General features: G+C 39.6%; 3 protein-coding genes across 5 annotated transcripts in view; 2 read left to right on the top strand and 1 right to left on the bottom strand.

The window, feature by feature from the left end:
• hk1 (hexokinase 1) overlaps positions 1-2864 on the top strand; it is a 44388-nt gene extending 41524 nt beyond the window's left edge. Inside the window, exon 18 of the mRNA XM_020495504.2 lies at positions 98-2864. Coding sequence (XP_020351093.1) covers positions 98-239 — 142 coding nt within the window. The 3' untranslated portion in view covers positions 240-2864. The remainder of the gene's footprint in view (positions 1-97) is intronic.
• Positions 1975-10863, bottom strand: tacr2 (tachykinin receptor 2). 2 transcript variants are annotated; one of them, XM_031835440.1, is made up of 5 exons: positions 10556-10863; positions 4397-4591; positions 4051-4201; positions 3591-3787; positions 1975-3410 (listed from the first exon to the last, which is right to left on the bottom strand). In XM_031835440.1, exons 2-5 carry the CDS (start codon positions 4585-4587, stop codon positions 3212-3214), a joined length of 738 nt encoding a protein of 245 aa, XP_031691300.1. In that variant the 5' UTR covers positions 4588-4591; positions 10556-10863; the 3' UTR covers positions 1975-3211. The 2 variants fall into 2 exon arrangements, with proteins under 2 accessions (XP_031691300.1, XP_020351096.1); XM_020495507.2 differs by lacking the exon at positions 10556-10863 and adding an exon at positions 5752-6503 and having other exon boundaries at positions 2859-3410.
• The window catches only part of tspan15 (tetraspanin 15), a 41780-nt gene continuing 35745 nt past the window's right edge, over positions 9560-15594 (top strand). Inside the window, exon 1 of one of the 2 annotated variants that reach the window (XM_031835441.1) lies at positions 9560-9759. In XM_031835441.1, coding sequence (XP_031691301.1) covers positions 9676-9759 — 84 coding nt within the window. In that variant the 5' untranslated portion in view covers positions 9560-9675. The remainder of the gene's footprint in view (positions 9760-15594) is intronic. The other variant, XM_020495508.2, reaches the window with a different exon arrangement.

Here is a 15594-nt window from a genome sequence, read left to right as displayed (position 1 = left end):
AATGGCTTCATTGATTTACATTTTCAGTGTAACAATAGCATGAACAAAGTCAAGTGTGTAAGTGAAACTATCCATGTCTTTTTCTATCCCTTCACAGCTTCTCAGGGATCATGCATCAGACAGTGAAAGAGTTGGCCCCTAAGTGCAACGTCAACTTCCTTCTCTCTGAGGATGGGAGTGGCAAGGGTGCAGCCCTCATCACTGCTGTGGGCTGTCGCATGCGTGAGCAGAAGAGCTGAGTGTGTTTGGCTTAACCCCCTCTCCACTCCTCTTCCTCCTCCTCTTCTTTCTCTCCTTATAGTAGCATACCACTATAGCAATAACACTTACAGTATTTTCCACTTAACCACTCTGCTTCAGAAACCAACCATTGTTCGTATGTGGTGGGCAGATCTCAAGGGCACCAATGACAGAACATTTACATGCTTTAAACAATTTCACTTCTTCACCTGCTATTACCAGCCGTTTGGTCTTTGTGTTGATCTGCTATTCCGTATGCAAGGAACTGGGCTCTTTGTTTGATTTCATCTTATTTGTGATGTTATAACACTGCTTTGGGCATTTGGGTATATGTATAATAGGAACTATTTCTGCTTTGAATGTTGTACCTGTATACCTTGCTCAGGTATATAAGGTATTTATTAGATTTTTGTATTGGGTGGATGTTTTGACATAATGAGTTGTAAGGGAGAATCATTGCAAGGTTAAGAAGTTATCTTGTGAAATCTGGTTTTTATTTTTAACTTGGTATTCTTCTTTAAGTGTTTCAAAGATATCAAATGTCACCCTTTTTTGTATTTGCTTGATAGAATTTCTAGGGTTGTTATGAATGAACCATTGTTCCTTGACCTTTGAGTATCTTTTCATTGCTCAAGGGCAGGCTGCTCACAAGCTCATTCAAAAGTAAATACAGCCACGCTGTAGGATGCTTCCTCAATGCATTGCTTTGGCAGTCTTTGTGAAACCTCAGGCTGAGTCATGTTAAGGGCCAGATTCAATCAGAGCCTGCTGAAAATCAGATATCTAAAGCAACTGTATCAATATAACTGGCTTTTGTGAATAAGATAATGACTTGAATTCCAGCAGTGCACAATGTACAAAAGAAGACATTTATAACAGAATGAATGGAGCAAGATGTGTGTGAGCATATGTTTGTATACTGCAGTTGAATGTTCAACCTTACTGTAAGAAAAAAAATTGCTATAAGATTAAATAATAAATGCTTATCTTATTTAGTGTCAGAAATCTAGAATACAATTATTTTGTACAATCAGAGATGCACAAAACTGGTAAAAAGGATGCATTGGGATTCAATTACATTTATTTTGATGTGCAACCAAATATAAAGTTGTTAGTCATCAGATAAAGACCTATTGTAAATAGCTTTTCAATAAAGGTCCACTTCCATTCTGAGGTTTTGTTCATGAAATGTTCCAGTGATAGTACAGTACATTAATAATATAGTATAAATTAAACAGTTAAGCCCCGGGACAAAGATGCTATGTTAGCAACAAGATTGTATGTTATTTTGTGAAATCATTTCACCTACAATACTGTATGTCTGCACAGTCATGCAAAGCTACATATGTTTTTCATTTCAGTTATGGTAATGTTAAAATAACATTCTGCACATGAACACAATGTTTTATGAAGAAATAACTTTAACAGGAACTTGCCCTCATAAAGTAATTTATGAAATAACTGGCATTATGCAATTATCTTGAGATGGAAAGTCATCCGACCTGAGTTGTCTACACTGTTATCAACATAGCCGTAATGAATTTCCAAAGTAGCCAGCACCAGCATATTACAATAATGCACAGTGTAACATTTTACAATACTTTAAATGTATCAATTCCTCAGTGGAGTGACTTTTCTATGCTACACTATATCAATATCAACTTTACAAAATACAACAATATTACAATAAGCATGACCTACATCATGTGACACCATAGGTAGAAAAAAATGTAGTGAGATATAACTGACAATTTAATTTTTTGAGCACATGACAAGTCACAACATGAAAAAGAGTAGTCTAGGGCACAAAACAAAAATTAAATATGCACTGTGATATTTAACAAAGGCAACAGTTACCACATATTACATTATCCTTTTAAAATTCACATGATTTGTTTTTGACTGTTTTCGTGTTCTAAACAATGTGTTGAAAGTCTTTTTTCTGATTTCAGAGAACCATTGAATAATGTATACGGCTACTGTACTCCAATACTATTTTAATTGGACCATCTTGCACTGGCAAACACTTGTTAAAGATTATTTTCAACATTTTACACCATAGCTGCCAACATGTGCACTATGGGACACTACAGCTATCCCATATACAGTACTAGTCAAAGGTTTGGACACACCTACTCATTCTAGGGTTGAGAGAATGCCAAGTGTTCAAAGCTGTCATCAAGGCAAAGGGTGACTACTTTGAAGAATCTCAAATATAAAATATATATTTTACCACTTTTTTGGTTACTACATGATTCCATGTGTGTTATTTCATAGTTTTGATGTCTTCACTATTATTCTACAATGTAGAAAATAGTAAAAATAAAGGAAACCCCTTGAATGAGTAGGTGTGTCAACTTTTGAATGGTACTTGAACTCTTTCAACTCTTTTTAACTCTTTTAATCCCCTTGCCACAAAACTATTAAAATGTTGCCTCTTACAAGTCAAGTTCCGTTGTGTGGATTTTGGTAACAGTTCTATTACTGTAGAAAAGATTGCAATATATTCTACTGGAGAACTAGGACTACAGTGGTAACATATTTCAGAGGTGAGCTGAAAAATAATCTGTGTAGTTTAAATATCACATAGAATTTGTGTACTATTAATAAAGTGTGTTCATTTATCAGTCTCTTATCAGTTACTTTATATTTCAGCAAATATTTACAAGTGGGTTCACTTGCATGTTTCACAATCTGGTCTACAAAGCCAGGTAACACACAACATATACCAATATTATGCTAAAACAACACAAATAATATCACTACCTAAACACAGCAACATATAAGGCCTGGTGCTAATGCCATGGGAGTTCTCCTTCCCATTCTCCTGGAACCCATTCTCCTCCTGGATTAACAGTCATCTGTGAGGTATTTGGCGTGACAGAGTGACTGTACACAATCATAACATGATTTGTTTCACTTGACTTCTCCTAGCAACTGTCATCATGAGCTTGAGCATGTCCTCGTGTCCTTAGCATTTCATGAGCTTGACTGTGGTGTGGTCATCATGTTGGGTGGAGTTATGGCAGACCACAGTGCCCTTGGTGTTTTCAGTGCGATAGCTGCGTGTCATCCTGAAGGTCTGTGTGTGCTGCAATTCCATTTTGTCTTCCTCCGACACCTTTATGAAGGGTAACCAGCTGAAAGCGTGACGGAACCCCGAGCGGAATCTAGAAAAAGAGATGCCAAAGGGAATATCAGCAAGATCACCAAGTTAGCCAGCTTACATTGATAAACATTCCGAAATTAACTATTGCTTTATTGCTTCATTAATAAAGTTCAAGGTTGTTGAATCAATAATATCATGCAACTGCCACAATATGAGTTTAGTGATGTCCCTCTGGGTTTACCTTTGATTGAGGCAGCAGTAGATGATGGGGTTGTATATGGTGGAGCTCATGGCCAGCCAGAAGATGGCCAGGTATACCTGCTGGATGTACGTTTGCATGTAGATATCCTTGTTGAAGCTGCCCAGGATGAAGTAGATGTGGTAGGGCAGCCAGCACAGGGCGAAGGTCATCACCACCACTATCATCATCTTCACCACCTACATGGAGCACAAAACATCACAACTCACTGAGACAGCCGAGCATCTCTGATGCCATGGCAACTATATGCACCAGACCTGGGTCTAGCACTTGCTTTAGTGCAGCTCAAGCATATGAAGCATTTGTTTTTGGTATGTATTTGCAATGGCCATACTGGTGGAACACTGGACACAATGCTTTCAGTAAATAGAGATACACCTAAAAAAAGCAGGTTCTTATAAACTGTTCAGTCAAAGCTTTGCATTAATATGACATAGCTGACCTTGCGTTTGGCCTGGATCTGATTCTGGTAGTGATCTGAGGCCTCCCCTGGTATCTCACTGCCCCACAGTGTCTGACCAATAAGGCTGTAGGTGATCAACATCACCAGCAGGGGGAGCAGGTAGATCAGTATGATCATAGCTATCTGGTATCTGTGAGACAGTAGGACATTGTTCAGGCTCAAGTATTCCAGACAGAATTATGTGATAATGTGCGCTTGGGCTTCGAACATGACATAACATTCATTTCTAACCATGAAAAAAAGAAGACACTTTGATCCATGTTGTCATTATAGCAACTACATCTAGACAGACACACTACTGGAAAAGGTATTGTGGGTGTCTCACGTGAGATGGTGTTTCCCACCATAGTCATCAGGCCAGTTGACCATGCAGATGGTCCGTGGTGGATAATGCTGGGTGACAGAGTAGTAGCACTGGGGGAAAGCCAGGGAGAATGCCACCGCCCAGATGAGACCAATCACAATCTTGGTGGATGTGGAGGACAGCCTTGGTTTCAAAGGGTAAATTATGGCCATGTATCTGTGGAAGAGAAACAAGCAAAAATCAGATACAGACAGAGATGTATAACAGTACATGTCATAGGCTGCTTAGAGTGCTGAAGACTGAAATGTTCTGAAAACCATGGTGATGCTCACTCATCACAATCTCACGGTCATGATAAATTAATAGTAGTGCACTTTGCCGATAATCATTCTGTAATATATGAGTAACTTTTGTTCATCAGAGCTTTGAAAACAGCAATGTCTACAATACAGTGGATTTTTTAAAACTCATTAAGATATATCGAATTGAATACAAAAAGGATGTGGTGCAGCAGGCAGAGTTATCCAGTTGTTAAAATGGAATATCTCATTGAATAGCATGCATATCATCGAAACACACACGCTGAGAGAGAGAGATGTAGAAAAGGTTCAGAGATTAAATGGGAATGTAACTAGGGCTCTATTAAATCCGCATCGCAGAAGTTCAGCTTTACAGTGTGATTGAAATTGAAAAGGCAATGTTCCCGCTTTATAGCGGAGACTGCATTCACCGTAAACGCTGCATATGTTGGCTCAATCGTAAATTACCTTTACATTACTATCGCGGAACCCGTAACGCTTCAGCTTTACAGATAAACAGTAGGCTACGGGCTCAATTCTATAGCTCCATAGGGATATACAGAATAATATACGAATTCTCCTTATATCAACAGAATAGGTGGATTTAGGAAAACTAGCGCGCACAGAAACTGACAGACTTCACAGTGCATGTCTGTCACACACCCAGACAAAAACATTTTGAAGGGATACATGAAAAATGTTTGTAAGCGAATTCAATAATATAAGAATTACAATGTATTGCACCATTAGGATGTACAGTGCCCAGGAAACTATATTTTAAAATAAATGTGAATATAACTATAAATATAAAATATAAATATAATACAAATTAGCGCATGTGATAATTATTGGATTATTGTCTACTTCAATGACAAGTAGCGTCATTACACATGTATCTGACTGATGCAGCCATTGTAGAGGTTGATATGATTATGTATTTGGAACGTTAAAGAAATTCCCCATGGTTTGAGTGAACATTTTTACTTTTGATGACCCTGAACAATTGTGTGTTCTCTACAGACTAGAGTATGCAGGCTATATCACATAATAGGAAGAAGGCTAGTTGTATGTTCTTACCTGTCAACCGCAATAGCTGCCATAGAGTAAATGCTTGAAAACATGGCTGTAATGGGATAGAAGTTCTGAAACCTACAGTATCCCAACCCGAAGTACCAGTCGTTGTGTATAGCATAAACAAAATTGAAGACGGTGTTAAAAGTAGCCATCGAAACGTCTGAGAATGCCAGATTTACTATAAAATAGTTAGTCACTGTCCTCATTCTTTTGTGCGCCAAAATTATCCAAATTACAGTGACATTTCCTGTGACAGACACAATCACTATCAGTGAATAAGCAATTGCCCACAGTGCCACTTGCCAATCCGGCTGTTCAAAACGATTGATGATCGTCTCGTTTCCATAATCCTGAAAATATATGGTTGTTGAGAGGTTGAGCGGTTTCGAAGTTGTATCCATCTCTACCTCAAATTGCACAAAATAATTTTGGAAACAGCATTGGACAATTAATAATTCGTTCAGATGTCATCCTCGAGCACATTTTCCTCTCCTTGAACAAAAACTACCCATTTCAGAACCATTAAGATGTTGTTAAATCAGAGGACCCTCTCCAGCTATCTTCTGAGTAAAGGTAGCCCCGGCTGAAGTGGGCTCCATCCAACCTCTGGAGCCTTGCCAGTGGCGCGTGCGTAAAACTGAGCTGCTAGCAGTGGTTGGAGTGCTACGGTTTTGAAATGTGCGCAAGAGCCTACTAAAGTATAGGGTTTGAGATTTCAGTATGATATAACATCTGCGAAAGTACAGGTGCGCACTTTCAACAATAACATCTGATTTTAGAAGTGGTGTCAATAACAAATAGCAAATATGGCCGCATATGCAGCAGACTTCCAGAAACCTGCAGAACACAATGAAGCAAAGCAGGAACACACGTAGGAGCAGGTTTGTGGAGTAACTGATTACATGTTATCAGTTACATGTAATATGATTACAAAAAACGGTAACTAATCTACTACATTGCCAGAAAAAAACAACATTGTAAACAGATTACTAATAGTTTTCTCAATGATATTCAATTCACCATTAAAAAAAGGCACAAGTTTAAGTTTGTTCCACCAGAGTGAGTCTGACCACACTCCTTTGTGTCTTCTTCTGGGCTCCCGAGTGTGTCAGCGGTCTAAAGCACTGCATCTCACTGCTAGAGATGTCACTACAGACCGCGGTTCAATTCCAGGATGTATCACAACCGGCCGTGATTGAGAGTCCCATAGCGCAATTGGCCCAGCGTCGTTTGGCCGGGGTAGGCCTTCATTGTAAATAAGAATTTGTTCTTATCTGACTTGCCTAGTTAAATAAAGGTAAACAAATAAAAATAATAATGCCTCTTAAGGGGATAGTCATCCAAAAGTAAGTGAAATTAATCAGGTTACCTTACTTACTGATTACAATTTTGGATAGGCAACTAGTAACTCTAACAGATGAAATTTACAAATCAAAATGTATTGGTCTCTACATAGATTTGCATATGTTATCACAGATGCAGTGAAATGCTTGTGTTGCTATCTCCAACAGTGCTGCATTACCTAGAAATTAAAAATTTAAAAATTAAAAATTTAAATAAACCATTTGTTTAAAAAAAAATCTGTATTATATAGGATGAGCCATGACTAGAATACAGTATATACATATAAAGTGGGTGAAACAGTATGTAAACATTATTAAATTGACCAGGGCAGGGTACTGATGATTGTTTAACAGTCTGATGGGCTGAAGATAGAAGTTGTTTCTTAGTCTTATGGTCCCATCTTTGATGCACATGTACTGTCTCCGCCTTCTAGGTGGGTGAACAGGCCGTGGCTCAGGTGGCTGACATCCTTGATGATCTTATCCTTCCTGTGACAACCCTGGATATGAGTTAGTGAGTTAGTTAATCAATAAGGCCCGAGGGGGTGTGGTATATGTCCAATATACGACGGCCAAGGGAGTTGCATCATGCATAAGAACTGCACTTAGCCGTGGTAAATTGACAATACACCACAAACCACCAGCGGTGCCTTGTTGCTATCATAAAGTGGCTACCAATGTAATTGGAGAAGTAAAAATACATGTTTTGTCATACCTATGGTGTATGGTCTGATACAGTATACCACGGCTGTCACCCAATCAGTATTCAGGTCTCGAATGACCCAGTTTACAATTTATATTGGTCATATACCACACTCCCTTGGGCCTTATTGCTTAAGTGTTTTATATAGAGGATGGAGAAATTGCATCAGTCTACAATGGGCTCTTTCAGGAAAATGGCTCCATATAGCTGATAGGGGTCAAGAGGTTTAACCACAATGATGCCATGTGACCAAATATCAACACGCCCATGGGCTAATATTGCACTATTGATATACCAACTTGTCCATTGCAAATTGGACACTTAGTGATTTATTGCATTAGTGTAGCATTGATTGATATTGGAATATAAAAGTCTGAGAATTAGTACTATGGCCCAGTTGTTTTCAAAAGCTGAACATGATATCTGCATGCAGAGCAATGTCTACAATACAGCTGTATTTTTTTTACTCATTAAGGTATCGAATTGAATACAAAAAGGATGTGGTGCAGCTTTAGGGTGATGATTATATATATAAAAGAGAGAGAGAGAGAGAGAGAGAGAGATGTAGAAAGGTTCAGAGTCCATCACACCGACAACCACTCCCCAATGATTCAGGCTCAACATACCAGATATGTGCCATTCTATTTCAAGTGGCCTACCACAAGAAAACAACATCATACAGTATGTGGCACGAAAAGGTTGAATGAAAGCTTCTTTCAACTTACTGTCTAAAATCAACAATATTAAATCCACTGTCTGGGTACAATCCAGGTACTCTCCCCACCTGAGACAAATACCAGCAAGCCAAATTAATCGAAATAGATTTGTAATGAATCTGCAGACAGGCAAAACAGAAGGTTAGAATTGTTGAAATGTTCCATTGGTTCAGTAAAGGCATCTTTCAGAGTACCTGGGCTAAAATCAATAAAAATTCCTTAGATATTGTTTAGCCACATTGTGAAATTAATTTTTTGTCTTTGAAAAGTAACTCTGCTGACATAATATTGAAAAAAAAGGCAGTACCTTTGTGCATGAAGTTTTATGTTTTGGTTTCAAAATTCATAATAGAATCTAATGTTGCTACATTTGACATGGCCTACCCTACCACATTTGAGAGTACCCTATAGACAATCTTACAAATAACCACATCAATGATTGTCTATTCCTCAAAATATAGGGTAAACAAGAAAACAAGGGAAGCAAGAATAACATTGGTATAGGCCTATATCAAAACCAGGTGTTGTATACAGTGTACCCTACATGTCCATATAAATTCATTATAAAATATTACCAGTAAATATGTTTGGTCTGTAATGTCAGAAATATATATATATATATTTGTTCATGGTGTAGCCTACGATTGCTTTTTGAATGTACCTTGTTTTAATGTGGATGCTTTCATTTCTAAATGGTAAAACATGTATGAAAATACACTCAAATAAAAAAAAGCTGACATTCTGTACTGTCGCCTCATATAAAACAATTTCTCAAATCCAAAATGCTGGAGTATGGAGACAAATGTAAAGTTTTAGCTTCACTGTCCAAATAAATACGTAGGCTATAACTCATTATGCCTGTATATGTGCATTTGATTTATGCATTGAATTTCTTCCAACAGTGAAACCAAAATAAAACTGAATTGATTGCCTTCCTGAAATAGAGGAACAATCAGGAAACTCTAAAAATGTAACTTATGAAGTAAGCAAGCCTACCTAAATCAGAAGCCACAATGGCATAAGTGCGCCATTCATTCCTCGCAGTGTCCTAATTGGGGCGTCTATCTATTCAGTCAAATAACTGATCAGACAGCACGAGGCGACGCGGTACAGAGTTCAAAGTGTGGGGGACGAGAAACAGGAAGTCCATCGTTCAGGATCAAACATGTCCAATGATGTTAGATATTGCGAGAGGTTCTCCTACGTTTTTCTGAAGTTTACCGTCATTGTATATGCCACTATCTTCTGGGTGAGTAGCCTATGCTTTAATATCCCCGTGTCGCCAAATAGATAACCAAGGCAGACTCGATGCAAATAACACACGGCGGATGAACGGACTCGCGCATTCCGGTAATTATCCCTTTCTGGTGTTTGTGACAAAAGGGTAAAGCGTAAATAGTGTAGCCTAATAGGATTTTTGATACGTTCTATTGAATCGACAGTTGCCAGATCTTGTAGCCTATAGATGGTGGATTTGGGGCTGGTGGTGGTTTGATAGGCATGGGTACGTATTTGCTACATTGTTTCCGTTTTTGCTGGTGGCTCACTTCTGAGTCCGATGGAATTCACATTTTACAGTGTGTGGCTTGGAAGGGCATGTGACCGTATAAGTGCTAATAAATGTCATGTCTGGATAATTAAACGACGTGTGAGAGGACCCAACAAATACGACCCCATTGTGGGCAGGGGCGTGAATTAAACGACGTGTGAGAGGACTCAACAAATACGACCCCATTGTGGGCAGGGGCGTGAATTAAACGACGTGTGAGAGGACTCAACAAATACGACCCCATTGTGGGCAGGGGCGTGGATATAACTTTATAGTTCACAAGTTATTTTTGTGCAACTGTTACTGTTTAACTGTTCTGATGTCAACTTATTTTGTACACCCAATGATAGTCTGTAAAACTACTTTAGATAAGTATGTGACAAAGTTTCTCAGGTAAAACATACACACTGTACAAAACCATTTGGAAAGAACAGGTGTTCCTTAAACTGACAAGGGCTGCGTATCAAACTCATAAGACACACCCTCGGCCACTTACCCTCTCCTTATTCCCTTATGGGAATCCCCGCGGCCATATTTGTCGTTGGTCCAAATGATTAGCCAAGCAAAGGAAGTTTGCGATGTAAGCCCCTCAGCCCTCGTTTTTAATGGAGTTTGGAGTGTACAATTATTCACTTCAGGGCCTGAAATGCCCCATAATTCAATTTGTGATGTCTGCTTGCTATCATACAGTAGGTGTATATTAATAATTTATATAGTTAATAAGTAGACATGCAGTCATTAACTGTAGCAGATGTAAAGCACCCACAAGCTACCGGTGGCTGAAAACACAATCCTCTAGTGACTAATGTCCAGATAAGGCCAGTTTATTTTAAAATTAATTCCTCCTCCCTTGCCCTGCAAGTGTAAACTCATCAGAAGTGTCCACTTAACCTGAGGGGAGAGGGTTTGTCTGTTAAGTGTTTGGAATGCAGCCCAAATGAAAGATATGAGCCCTTAATGATGTCACCTGTTAAATCCACTTCAATCAGTGTAAAAAAAGGGGAGGAGATAGGTTAAAGAATGATTTTCAATCCTTGAGACATGAATTGTGTATGTGTGCCATTCAGAGGGTGAATGGGCAAGCCCCCAAAAAATGTAAGTGCCTTTGAACGGGGTACGGTAATAGGTGCCAGGCGCACCGGTTTGAGTGTGTCAAGAACTTCAACGCTGCTGGGTTTTTCACACTCAACAGTTTCCCATGTGTATCAACAATGGACCACTACCCGAAGGACTTTCAGTCAACTTGACGCAACTGTGGGAAGCATTGGAGTCAACATGGGCAGCATCCCTGTGGAACGCTTTTGACACCTTGTTGAGTCCATGCCCTGAAGAGTTGAGGCTGTTCTGAAGGTGAAAGGGGGTGCAACTCCGTATTAGGAATGTTTTTCTATTGTACGTATGATAGCAATAGTGATGGGAAGTTCAGCTCTTTTTACTGACTCGTTCGTTCAAAATAACAACTTTCAACGTATTTTTTTCATTTGAGTCAGTAATGTCCAGAGCACGTAGGCACTACAGGCAAACGATGAACTGAAAACTGAAAATAGTCTTGATTCTACAAACCTCTCATTCACTTGTCGTTCACCATAACAGGCTTGTTGGAGCTGTCATCTGGACTGAGGCTTGTAAAAAATTATGACCATTTGTTGATTTATGGGTATACAAATAAGATAAATTCTTGGTAGCCTAAATTTGAAACAACCTCTAGTTGTGGCCGCAACCGGACTAGATCGTGAACAACTCTTGGCGGAATGCATCGATTGACTGCCATGAGGGTGAAGCACAATATCGTTTGCGAACTGCAGCACCCCAAATTATTTGTTCTGGAATTCGAGTTTGTTGATTAGAGGCTGTATGTTTTGATTGTGCAAAGTTGTGTCCATAACATTCCAAAATCAATGTATTGCATTCATTCTTGCTCCATGTGATCAATTATCAGTTCTCAACATGTTTTTTTCTCTATGCTGCCTACAGTGAGGTGAGCCTCTCCCCTCATACTAAAGAGCCACTCGCCTGTCATTCTCAGCTCTCCTCAGCATGACTTGATTTGTTTTCTGGTTAAACTGTTCACAGGTGTTCCACAAGGTTATGCCACCGAGCACAGGTTTTTCAGCTTACGTCTTGTTGGGTGACTTTACCGAAAGGAACGTTTTTGCTTTGGCTGATTTAGCGTTTTCTTCCCTTTTGTCTGGAACCACCAAGACTCTTCCTAGAGCTGAGCAATCGGAGGAGAAGGGCCTTATTGTTAGGGAGGTGACGAAAAACCGATGGTCATTCTGACAGAGCTCCAGAGTTCCTTGGAGATGGTTGTCCTCCTGGAAGGTTCTCTCATCTCTGCAGCACTCCACCAATCAGGCCTTTATGGTAGAGTGACCAGACGGAAGCCACTCCTCAGTAAAGGGCACATGACAGCCACTTGGAGTTTGCCAAAAAGCACCTAAAGACTCTCAGACCATGAGAAACCAAATTCTGATGAAACCAAGTTTGATGTCTTTGACCTGAATGCCAAGCGTCACATCTGGAGGAAACCTGGCACCATCCCTACAGGGAAGCATGGTGGTGGCAGCATCATGCTGTGGGGATGTTTTTCAGCGGCAGGGACTGGGAGACTAGTCCGGATCGAGGGGAAAGATGAACAGAGAGATCCTTGATGAAAACCTGCTCAGTACCTCAGACCGGGGTGAATGTTCACCTACCAACAGGACGACGACCCTAGGCACACATCCAGGACAACGCAGGAGTTGCTTTGGGACAAGTCTCTGAATGTCCATGAGTGTCCAAGCCAAAGCCTTAACTTGAACCCAATTGAACATCTCTGGAAAATCTGAAAATAGCTGTGCAACAACACTCCCCATCCATCCTGACAGGGCTTGAGAGGATCTGCAGAGAATAATGAGAGAAACTCTCCAAATACAGGTGTGCCAAGCTTGTAGCGTCATACCCAACAAGACTCCAGGCTGTAATCACTGGCATTTATTGTAATAATAAATTAGCATAAAATTCTTATAAACCTGATTTTGCTTTGTCATTTATGGGGTATTATGATGAGAGGGGGAAAGAAATCTATACATTTTTAAATAAAGCTGTAACCTAACAAAATGTGGAAAAAGTCAAGGGGTTTGAATACTTTCTGAAGGCACAGTCCATACTTTTCACTGGTACACCACTTCATTCCAGGGTTTTATTTTATTTTTACCATCTACATCGTATAATAATAGTGAAGACATTAAAACTATGAAATAACATGTATGGTATCATGTAGTAACCAAGAAAGTGTTAAACAAATCAAAATTAATTTTAGATTTGAGATACTTCATAGTCGTCACCCTTTGCTTTGATGACAGCTTTGCATACCTAAAGATGTTTAGCGGTGCTTCAGGTTCAACCCTGAAGAAGCCACTGTGTGCCGAAACGTTGGTTGGGAGCATATTTAGTTTGTGACTTTCTTTTTATACTGTTGATCAGAGGGAAACATGAGGACCACAGGGGTTTGGCAAATATTTTGGTAAAGGATTACCTACATAACACATTCATAATGAGATGTTAACAGAAGTCAACAACCACAAGTGGATATTTGCCTGTTTTGCCGCTGTTCACATAAGCATGTACTGCTTATGAATGTGTGGGTCAAACGTGTTATGTAGTAGGTAGCCTACCCTTCAAGTGTAGCGTCACCAGTATTTTGATAGACTCGGAACTAGCTAATTTCTGTTTAGTACATGCTCTGCCCCTGTTAAAAACCTTTTTGAAATGTACCTGGGTATAGTAGGCCTACAGGATGGTTAGCTTACCTGTCAATCATCATAATTAGGGCGACCATCAAATCTTTGTTGTGGAGGATGGAGATTTAACCGGGATTAATGTTTCCGACAACAGGAAATTGTGGGAGCCAATGATTTACCACAGGTGCTGACTGAAACAACATATTGAGGAACAGGACTCAGGGTTATAAGTGCCCACATTTTATTAGAATAAAATACTTATTTTAAATGTTCTATTTTTCTCCCTCCAATATTTACTGTCAATTACATGTAGCACTATCAGGGTGTAAACAAAGGTATGGTAGGCCCACTGTTTTCAACCTGTTTTTATTCACTGTCTCTACGGAACTGAAACTTGCTGAGACTGCAAGCCAGGCGGGTATTCCTGTATTTGTCGACCAACAGCTTTTGACATGTTAGCCGCATTTGGTTCTCTGGGAACCATTGTCACTTTGTCTCAAGTGTATGTTTTGCTATTTTCAACCTCTGCTTTCTTTCAATCAAGAAATACACTTTTTATGTTCTACTGATTAGACTGTCATGAAATATTGGTTCTCTTATCAATCTTGGGTTAGGAAGTCTTTACTCTGTCTTCAAGCAACTATCACAGACTTTGCTGCTCAAACTTGGCAGGTTGTTCCAAGCCAACATCTCTTGTTACCAATCTTGGTTGATTGAAGACCGAGCAAACACTATCACAGGCTTTGCTATCACTGATACTTTTTTAGAGATTTTGGCTTGGAACAACCTGCCAAGTTTGAGCAGCAAAGTCTGTGATAGTTGCTAGAAGACAGAGTAAAGACTTCCTGAACCAAGAACACCATCCAAACCGTGAAGCACAGGGGTGGCAGCATCCTGTTGTGGGGGTGTTTGCTGCAGGAAGGACTGGTGCACTTCACAAAATCGATGGCATCGTGAGGAAGAAAAAATAATGTAGATATATTGAAGCAACATCTCAAGACATCAGTCAGGAGAAAGCTTGGTCTTCCAAATGGACAATGACCCCCAAGCATACTTCCAAAGTTGTAGAAAATGGCTTAAGGACCACAGTTAAGGTATTAGTGGCCATCACAAAGCCCTGACCTCATCCTATAGAAAGTTTGTGGGCAGAGCTGAAAAAGCGTGTGCGAACAAGGAGGCCTACAAACCTGACTCAGTTACACCAGCTCTGTCAGGAGAACTGGGCCAAAATTCACCCAACTTATTGTGGGAAGCTTGTGGAAGGCTACCTGAAACGTTTGAACCAAGTTAAACAATTTTAAAGGCATTGCTACCAAATACTAATTGATTATATGTAAACTTCTGACCCATTGGGAATGTGATGAAAGAAATAAAACCCTTAATAAATCATTCTCTCTACTATTATTCTGACATTTCACATTCTTCAAATAAAGTGGTGATCCTAACTGACCTAAAACAGGGAATTTTTACTAGGATTAAATGTCAGGAATTGTGAAACTGAGTTTAAATGTATTTGGCTATGTAAACTTCTGACTTCAACTGTAAGTGAAGTGTCTCCCTACAAGCTCATAATGTTCTTGTACAGCAGGGCATTGTGTGCTTGTTAAGGCCAGGAACAGCGGTGTTGTGATTCTCGCTGCTCCTTGACAAAAAAACATCCACCAGGGAACAGGCAGTCACATGTTAGAAGCCATCATTGTGAACATAAACAAAAGGCTGCATGTGCCTCCCACATTGGTGAGAAAATAATCTGTTGGATTTCTGTCAGGTATGACCGTCCGCTGGCTCTAAGGTATTGGTTTATTCACAAGGC

This window comes from Oncorhynchus kisutch, linkage group LG11, assembly GCF_002021735.2.
Source record: "Oncorhynchus kisutch isolate 150728-3 linkage group LG11, Okis_V2, whole genome shotgun sequence".
In the NCBI taxonomy this organism is placed as follows: Eukaryota; Metazoa; Chordata; class Actinopteri; order Salmoniformes; family Salmonidae; genus Oncorhynchus; species Oncorhynchus kisutch.
Note: the sequence above shows the minus strand (reverse complement) of the source record. Positions and strands in the feature narration are given on the sequence as shown.